Below are 10,084 nucleotides of genomic sequence, written 5' to 3' on the forward strand. Positions count from 1 at the left end.
AAATATAATGAAATAGAACTGAACAACACCTAAGTTTCAATATCCAAGGACACAGGCTCTTCAGGAACAAGGTCCTGAGTACAGTACAGCTGCTCAAATGATTTGGATTTTTCACTAATGGCATCCTCCTAGGGCTACGGGGGAGTGTTCTGTGCTAGTTACTAAAATATGTGTGTTCTGTTTCCCCCCATAGGGAGGGGGCTACTGGGGATAATAGGAGTTTTGACACCCTGGAAAAGGTACAGTTTGACTTTATTAAGTTCATTCAATGAGAAACGAACCTTGAACACTACCATGATGTTGTACAACAATCAGAATTCAAAAATGTAGCTACAGTGATGCTGTAATAGAAAACCTTCAGGATTCATATTTACAAATTCCCTCATATTGTATCAGCGGGTATACTAAAAATGTTCCTATCACTAAAAGTAAAAAGGTATGGAAAATTGAATAACAAGTTAAAATAAGATATGCGTATAGGTATTTGCTGTTACTTGTTAACTCCGCCCCTTCCGTCGATATCCTAGAATCTGAAATCATATAAAGGATGATGAGTTCAGTGAACCAACAAATCAACTTTTGAAATTAAGTTGACAATTAATGTCCAAGAAATTAACCAAAGTTATTATTATTGAGTACTCACCAAGTGGTCCGTGCTATAGATGCAATCTGGTTGAAGTCCTGCCAAAGTTTCTTCGCCTTCCAAAATTTGTAACTCATACTTGAGTGGATCGAAGACAAGAGACATGCCATCAATTGAGATTGAAGTACGTGGGGTTGATTGATCCTTGCTGGTACTATGACGGCCTTTCACTGATAGTATTTCAACATCATCAGCTTGCAGAGGTGTCTTCCGCGAGACATACTGTTTTTAATGAAATAAAAAGTAGAGAAAGCGTGATGGTTGTTAGTCAAATAGAGAGATCATTGAGAAAAGAGGAAAAAACTCACTGGAGGGTAAGGTCATTAAAAAGCACTTACTTCACGTAAGTGTTTAACAGTCAAACTTGGACGGCAGTGGAGATGTGGCTGCTTCAAACTTGGAGTACTTTCTTTGTCCACTGAAATAAGAAGGAGATGGACATCTAACTGCAATAAAGAATAACTCTTCATAAGATGGTGATGGTTGTGAAACAGGAGGAATGGGAATCATTGGCACACAGCAAGTGGTTAGGGTATCCAAAGAGCAGCCAGGAACTACAAAGAACTTGGATTGATTTGCTTACAAACAGAGCCCAGTAAAATATCAAAGTGGGATATGACTATGACAGATACTGACTGACGACAACAGACATTTTTCCATACCTCATTGTTATTTTCATCTAGGCCTCGCAGATAATTGACTAACTTCATTAAGCGACTACTCCTAGAACTTTTATTGCTGGAACCACCAGCACTACCATGCCTGGAGTTACTACGTACACCACCACGCCCCCAACCAAGCATTTCGGAGTTCAAGACAAGACCTGGAGAAACTGTTCGATTATCTCTACTCATATCTAGATCACTTTCAGCACATCCATCGGTGCATCCACTATCTACATGGGCTATGGATGAAGAAGGCTGAGAGGATCGAACAGTAGGATGTCTCTTCTTCCTCCTTTGCCTAACTTCTGTAAATCTTTCATCAGCAGAAGATGAATCTTTGCCCTCATTATTATCATCTTCATCTTCATTATCTTCATATCCCGACACATCATCTCCTCGGCCATTTTGCCTCCTTAAATGAAGATTCCTATGATTGCGACGTGATCTTGTTAGAATCACACCAGCTGTATCCTTGCCCAATATGCGTTTCTTACTTAGTGCTTCTGATTGACGTTGAAAGATCTGTGCAATTGATTCCTGAATCTGTACTACAAAACAAGAGAACCTAAAATCATACAAGCTTGGACAAAAAGATTTTTTTTTTCCCTTTTCGAAAAATATGCTCTGGAATTGAAATGTATTATTAGAATCTCGTCATATCATTTCTTGAGAGGAAACAAAATACTTCATCAAATTTGAAATATTACAAAAGAAAGAGCATATAACCAGAGAGCCTGAAAACGGAGTTACAAAAAGGACATCAGTTTTGGTCAAACCAAAGGAATAGTAAGCCTAAGAGGAGGAGGGGATTTAATCCAAAGGCGCACTAGAATCTCATCATATCAAAATCAGTGCATCACAATGGTTAACTGAACAAGCTTTGTCTTAGGATTACTATAAACTAATGTTGTAATAGGTTCAACCAAATGCGAATAGGATATTCCATGACAACATTTGTTACTTGTTCGTATCAGAATAGAAATTGTCCACCAAAACAAGCAAAAAGTACTATGACCTCCAGATGTCCAGGTCCTCCATACTTACAAAATATTTAAATGTTGTAAAGTCTTATGAAATATTGCAAGCATATGTAGCCTAGCAAAGAACCTGACCTGTTTATTACGATTCCTTTCTTCTTCGTGAAATGTTAATTCCTGAGACCAAATTAAGAACAGAAGTGCTTCCTTTAAGGGGATAAAAAGGGGAAAAATTAACTTTTTTTAAAATAAAGTGAAAAACACCTCCTCCTCATATTTATCAATATCTGGATATAGGGCGGCAATCAGTGCATCATAATTTGGATCATCTCTCAAAGAACGTCTACTGGCACAATGTGTACGGCAAGCTGGACATTCATTGTTCCTTTGCAAAGATAATTACATAAGTAAGTTCAATAGATATATAATTGTTCTAGCTCACCATGATAGACTCAACAATAAAGCAAGCATATAAAACCAAAATAAAGTTCAAATAGTATTATAGTATAGAAACAACAAGGACTTATTCATATACCCCAGCCGCATTGATTTGTCAATGCACTCTCTACAGAACCGGTGCAAGCATTCCATTACAGTACGCGTTTTCTTAATAATTCCTGTCAAGGTCAACAAGGTTGCTATTTTCTTTACTTGATTGATCAGAAGTAAAGGCAGACAATTACAGAGTGATATACCTCAAAAATCGAATAAAACAGAGTTACGGAACCAAAGGAGTTGTTCGTTTACAATTTACAACAAATGCTGAATATCTAAATCTTAAGTCATAAAGCATATGCCACTAATTAGTCCATTATCATGTATTTCTGTACTCTGTTGCCATTTTCCTACCTTCTTTATTTTAGATTAAAAAAATAAATAACAAAACAAAAAAATAAAAAATAAAACCTAAATTTAAATTTAAAAATAAATAAATAAACCAACTTTCATTCAGAAAAAACAGACTTGACCAAGAGATTATAAAGAGGTGCCTCCAATAATTCAGGCTCAAGATTAATTAGTATCGTTCCCAAAAATAAAAAACAAAATCAAGATTAATGTGTATTGACATTTTCTTAAAAAAAAAAAAAAAAGAGAAAAAGGGTAAAAGCCCACCGAGAGGATTAAAATGGCCAAACTCCAGAACTTCTATTAGAAAAACCCCAAGCTGTTAAAGTAAAGATTTTTCTGCTTCTTTCTAACCAAAATTATGTGCCCTTAACTACTACTCTCTATTTCCCCATTGACGTTTTCTAAAGATCTGACTTTCTCATCTTTGATGTTAAAAGAACATATGTTTATCTGCAACATTTAAAGCAAACATACCAAGACAAATTGGGCACTGAACATCTTTTCGAATGCCTGACAGCTCCACAAAAATAAACCTGCACCACAAATAGGTAGGATTAGAACTTCAAAGTTTAGACTCTGGTTGTTACAAGTTTCATGCAGACAACTTCCATATTTACATTGTTGATAAGCTCTCGGTAGGATGAGAATATCTGTATACCTATCAGCAGTGATGGGGAAAAGGGATCAAGTAAAATCCTCAATTTCTAATAAGAATGAGAGCTTAATTTCTAAAGAATAAGAGTACACGTATAGGTGATACTCGGACAATTCCAAATGTCAGGAAAAGTTTCGCACGAAAAATGGATCCTTATTTCTGCTTATAACTTCTCATTGACAATATGAAAAATATACAAAATGGCAATACTACAGCCAATGGAAGTTGTGAATAGGGTACATCATGTAGATGCTGTAGATCTGGTAAATGGTACTATGGTGAACTCGTACCTGATCTCTTAAAAGTGACAATTGGAAATTCAAACGATCTTTTCAAACCTTACTTCACTTATTTTGATGAAAAATAGGCTTTCATGAAGGATAATTAGTAACAAAGACAGGCCAAAACCCAATAATATGGATATTTGTTAAATCAAAGTGTCTTGCCCCGGCAGAGGAATGTGCCAGTTTAGCCTAAAACTTTGAAGCAGCTTCCTCCAGCACTTCTGAATTAAAGAGCAGCAAAGAACACTGCATTTGTGAAGGATGCAGCAGAACAAAGGTATACTCTAGAAAGCCTCTTCCACACTATATCAGCTTTACTAATGCCTCCCAGAACCAACGTCCACATGGAATATATAATTTAGGGCATTTCTTACTCTAAATCATCCTGATAAGTTCGTTGACCAAACTCAATCCATTCACAAGCTATCTGACATTCTATCCTTTACCAAACTAAAGAATTGGTTTTCTATGGAACAATCTTCATCTGTCCAATCTCCTCAAGAACAGAGATGATATCTTTTTTCCCCTCTACGGAAGTTAATACTAAGAGGATTCAGAATGAAAGTCCGATTGTCTACAAAATGAAGGTCATGTTGCTCATGTGAATAAACTAAATGTCAATTTCTTTCTATGCTGCAGATCTGATTGAAGTATGAGACACCCATGATAGTAAGATGGTCTAACATTACAAAGAACGGGGTTCTAAGTTTCTAACAGGATTGGAAGCCAAAGTGCTAACTGAAATCCTACTATATGGTGGAAACTGGTTATTGCAAAAGTTAACGTAAGGCTCTGGAAACAACACTGCAAATGCAAACAAAGATTCGGTGTGGTTGATTATGAATGGCACGAGTAGAATAACGTAAACTATCAAACACCATACAACTTGCCAGTCATGGTACGGGAACCGCGCTTATTCCAACTCAATGGATCGGACTGTAGATACATAGTAAATCGGAGCCTGTAACCAAATCTCGCAGCCCATCACAGGATACAAAATACTGTAAATCATGAAAGAGGAGCAATCGAGACGCATTAACTAGACCCGGATCCCAACATGCAGCTACTTACCGCTCATTAAGTCAACCGCGCCGTTTTACGGCAATGCCGGAATGAATAGCAGAGCTTAGCAGCTGTATTTATTAACTCGCATTCTTTTTTATAATTAAGAGAAAAAATGGTCGTGAAAAACCACCATAATCCAGCTCCCAAAGAACAATAGAACACTAACAAAATGACAATCGTGCAGAGAAAAAGAAGAAGGATTTAAGAAAAAAGTACTCCGGTTTCTCTTCAGAGCTAGAGGATTGGCTTCCTTCGGAATCTGAAAACACACGGAACAGCTTTAGCAAACGGTAAACCAAGCAAGAACACCAGAAGCGTAGAATTTGAAGCAGAACAACCAAGCAGAAGAAATCTAAGAACAAAGAAAAAGAAATAAACGTAACGTAACCTCTCGCTCCGTTCGCTTCTTCCAATTTCTTATGTTGTTTTTCTTCCTCTCCTTCGTCTTCGCGACCTTCGTCTTCTCGTTCTCCTTCCTTCAGCTGTTCCCGTTGCTCCTCCTCCTCCTCCTCCTCCTCTTCTCCTTCTATTTCAGTCTTCGGCTCGCGTTCTGTTCGAGATTGCTTAGCATCTTGATGGCTGAATTGTTGGTCTCTGGGGTCTTCTCCATGAACACTGTCGGACCAAGAACGTTTATGTGCAGGCATTGACAACGTTACGAATAAAGAAGGATTTCGTATTCGGCGTTGGAGCAGTGAGGTTTTCTTAAAGTAACAGAGAAGAAGAAGAAGAAGAAGAAGAAGAAGAAGAAGAAGAAGAAGAAGAAGAAGAAGAAGAAGAAGAAGAAGAGAAAGAGGAGAACGAACGAGGAAGAAGAAGAAGAAGAGGATGGGAGATTTTCGCTGCAAATTTATTCTTTTGTTATTATTATTATTATTATTATTTTCTTCATCTGCCTTTATTATATTTATTATTATCTTTTTCTGATTAACTAAAAATTATATAAATTCTAAAAAAAATGAAATTATAACTAATTAAATAGTTTTTAAGATCGGAATCAAATGTGTTGCGGCAACGAAAAATTGTATAGTACAGGCGTAGTGGACGGCCGACTGTCACTTTGGGGTATTTTCGTCAATTTCATTCTCCTTTAGTCCTATTAATATGAATTAACATAATAACTGTAATTAAGTTTTTTTAAAAATAATAATAATAAAATAAGTTAAAGGTTAACCTCCAAATTTATTCCAACTCCGTCTCAGCATTTAAAATGTTCATTTAAGTATTTTAACTTAAAAGGCTCATTTAAGCTAATTTAAGTCTCATATTTATTTTCATTTTAGAGAGCATCATTTTAATTGAGTTAAAAGATGGATATTTAGCAAAGAAGATTTAAGTTAGAAAAATAATATAGAAAGAAAAAAGAATATTGTTTTTTAAAGTTTAAAAACTAATATTATTTGGAAGGTTCACGAACTAGGATAGAATAAATTAGAATGTTTAAATACCAAAATATACATCTAAAAGCTAGTGAACAAAATAAAGAAAAAAATCATGAACTAAAATGAAATTTAAATTTTGACTCAAATTTTTTTTTTTTTCATTTTTGTAAAAAGTTTGAATGAAAGTTTTGTCTAATTTTGTTAAACGATAATTAAAGTTCAATGGCTAAAACCAGTCACTCTATACATACTTTTTATCATTTGAAAACAATTTTAATAACATGAAAATTGTTTATAAAAGTGTAAATCAAACATTAAAATGATTTTGAGTGATTAAAAATATGTTTTAGAGTAATTTTATACACAACAAAAGTGATTTTATCAATTTCAAAAGAACTCCTAAACATACACTTAGACATTTATCTGTTTCCTCGTCGTTAGAATTGAAATCTTTAGCTTTATAATTGTTGTACTAAAAAAATGACACATTTATTTATTTCTTAGATACTAAGAGATTAACTTTTTCCCTTCCATTTTTGTCGCCACTTGGCCTTTCCAAATGATAAGGAGAAGAAAAGAATATATCTTATAGGTATTGAGAGATCGGTTAATTTTTCAATATGAGATTCTCAATATAAATTTTTAGAAAAGGAAAATGTTGGGATGTCCTAAAACTCGCGGTTTGTAGATATTGTTAACATATTCTATTTATCCATAAAAGTATTATTGGGTATCTTATTCAATAAATTGTTATTGGCATTGCATTCTATTATAAAAATCAAATAAATGAATTCATGACTATAATATAAATACTTTAACTTTATGTGGCAACATAAAAGAGGATAAGTTTTAGTATATAGCTAAAATAGTCTATAAGTATATGGATGAGATTGGGTATCTCATCCTGCTGACACTATTGGATACGGTGTTGGATTGTATCATCACACAGTGGAAGTTACAAGGATCATTAAGTACTCTAATTCATTAATTTTGGTAGAAACTAAAGCATGCTTTTGCATAAATAAATGGGTTTCGAGTCATACATTTGTAGAACCTTTGAAATCTCGATTTCCAGCTGCAAATCTCTCTGAATCTTGTTGTAGACCACAAAGATCTTGGTGCTCTAGATTGAGTTGTGTGACTCAAAATAAGCTTGAATTAAGGGAATTAGGAGAAAAACTCACAGCTGCAACCCACTCTGAAAAACACCTTCTTCAACCAAATTTTTCAGAAAAATTCTATTGATTGCATTGCCTCAAATTCACTCAAATCTCTTCAATATATTGTAGACTATCATGCAAGGAATATAGCTGCATGGGATACAACTCATGCTTGGAATAATTGATACCTGAAGATGGTGGGTTATAGGTGAGCTACTTGAAGATGATAATGGAAAATCCCAATTTTCCATTTTGTATATTTTTCTTCTTTTTCAACTTTTCAAAAATTGATTTCATAAATCAATTTATTTTCTAAAATTGAAAATATTATTGATTTCATAAATCAATTTATTTTCTAAAATTGAAAATATTATTGATTTCATAAATTAATTTATCTAATAAAATTAATCAATAATTATTTAAACAATCTTAAATAATTCTAATTAATTTAACATCAAATATTAAATTAATATTACACAATTCAACATTCATATATTTAAATCATATTTAAATATTAATTCTCCAATTCCGTTTAATTCCAATTTGAACGTTTCAAATTAACTTATCACGCTACTTTAGAGCTAATCCATTTCCAAGCTAGTAGGGGGACCTTGCGGACCTACAGATCATGGGCTCCAACGATCCAAGATTAATCGGCTAAACTCATTAGATCGAACTAACTCCCATTCGTTAACTAATGGGTCACTCCATTAAAAATCATAGTTGAACTTTCATCACTATAGATATATTATGTTCACTCAATATAACTATGATTAGTAAGTTAACCCTTCACAGGTTGTTCATAATAAAGGTTGGGTCGAATCTCTGTTTTACCCCCAAAATTACCTCTTGTATCTTAAGTCTCACTGATCCTCTAATGAACAATTATTTTGTGATCCAATCAACAAAACTGAGTCCTTCATGGGCCAATGAGAGCGTGGGGCCCCTTGTTCAAGACCTAGAATCAGCACTTAAGGGAACAACCTCTCTACTATCTCTAATAGCGGGTAGAAGTGAATTTCATCTTGCACCCTATGTCCCAACTATCTATCCGGTCTTACTCCTGAAATGGGAGATTATTGAGCTGGCACTGTTGAGCCAACCCTCACCTATGCAAATCTAAGAATAATCCTGAATAAATAGGAATTCATAGTTAGCTCAGGATTAAGGTCAAGTTATCTAGGTCATCACTTTGAAATAGTCAGTCTTAAATAGTAAACAACGTTATAAAGTAAGAGTGACTGATTTCGTGGTCCGATCTTGTACAAACCCTTTTGCACAAGGACACCCCCACTCTCATGTCATAATATGAACAAATTAGGATCACTTTCTTTGTAGCACTTTACAACTCTTTGTAATAACTACAAAGCATGTCGCATCCAATAGTGTTACCAGAATAAGGCACCCAACCTTATTCATATACTATAGATCATTTTGATTATTTACTCGAACCTGGTCCACTTTTATGTCTCCACATAAAGTTCAAGTGCTCAAGTAATAGTCAAGGGACTTTTAGGTTTATTGGATTTCTAATAAGAAAAACATCTATTCAATAACAATTTATTAAATTTTCAGAATAAGTTCTATTGTTTATAAACCACAAGTTTTAGGACATAAAACCCAACAAACTCCCACTTGAACTAAAACTCCAGTGGCAACTTATATATCCAATATATAAGACTGAATTTCTGAGTTTTATAGAGAAATACAATAAACTAGGGCATCCCATACCCATGGTTTACCATTCGATATCCCATACCCAATATGCGACTTATTTTGTATACTCATACAAATAATATGATCCCAAAATCATTTATGTGGAGACATGTGAGTGGGGCATCCTATGCAATGAGTTTACATATGACCGAACCTCGAAATAGTCACTGTTCTTTATAACGACCATTTACTGTTAAAATTGACTATTTCAAACTCAATGACCTAGGGTAGCTTGATCTTAATCTTGTGCTAATTATGAACTCCTGTTTATTCAGGATTACTCTTTGATCTGCATAGGTGAAAGTAGTCCAACAGCATTGCTCAATAAGCCTCCCATTTTGGGAATAAGACAAGATAGATAGCTAGGGACATAGTTCTGTAAGATGGAACTCACTCCTACCCGGCTTAGGGTTAGCAGATAAGTTGTTCTCTTAAGCACTGATTCCTGGTCTTGAACAATGGGGCCCCGCCCTCTCATGATCGAGAAGAACATAGTTTATAAGTTGGATTATAAACCAAATTGTTCAATATAGGATCAGTGTGAACTTAAGAAGCAAGATGTATTTACAGGAGTAAAACGGTAATTTTGACCTAGTTGTAAATACAAACGACCTATGAAGGATCGACTTACTGATTATGGTTAAAATAGACAGAAATATATCTACAGTAAGGATAGAGCAACTATCGA

The 10,084-nt window shown here is 34.5% G+C and overlaps 1 protein-coding gene across 1 annotated transcript; it reads right to left on the bottom strand.

Moving 5' to 3' along the window:
* Window positions 1–236: 236 nt before the first annotated feature.
* Window positions 237–5,981, bottom strand: LOC120088469 (putative E3 ubiquitin-protein ligase RING1a). Its single transcript, XM_039045802.1, has 10 exons — window positions 5,527–5,981; window positions 5,355–5,397; window positions 3,609–3,667; window positions 2,821–2,902; window positions 2,550–2,670; window positions 2,421–2,462; window positions 1,306–1,851; window positions 982–1,089; window positions 644–865; window positions 237–530 (listed from the first exon to the last, which is right to left on the bottom strand). Exons 1-10 carry the CDS (start codon window positions 5,783–5,785, stop codon window positions 498–500), a joined length of 1,515 nt encoding a protein of 504 aa, XP_038901730.1. The 5' UTR covers window positions 5,786–5,981; the 3' UTR covers window positions 237–497.
* Between the last annotated feature and the right edge of the window lie 4,103 nt (window positions 5,982–10,084).

Source organism: Benincasa hispida, chromosome 10 (genome assembly GCF_009727055.1).
Source record: "Benincasa hispida cultivar B227 chromosome 10, ASM972705v1, whole genome shotgun sequence".
NCBI classification, from domain to species: domain Eukaryota; kingdom Viridiplantae; phylum Streptophyta; class Magnoliopsida; order Cucurbitales; family Cucurbitaceae; genus Benincasa; species Benincasa hispida.

What these genes read in the sequence shown, in the direction of transcription:
- LOC120088469 (XM_039045802.1), bottom strand. Translation starts at nt 5,785, where the DNA reads ATGCCTGCACATAAACGTTCTTGGTCCGACAGTGTTCATGGAGAAGAC. An exon ending in AGAAGCGAACGGAGCGAGAG is followed by an intron (nt 5,398 to 5,526) that starts GTTACGTTACGT and finishes GTGTGTTTTCAG; the next exon opens with ATTCCGAAGGAAGCCAATCC. An exon ending in AAAGGAATCGTAATAAACAG is followed by an intron (nt 1,852 to 2,420) that starts GTCAGGTTCTTT and finishes TTTGTAGTACAG; the next exon opens with ATTCAGGAATCAATTGCACA.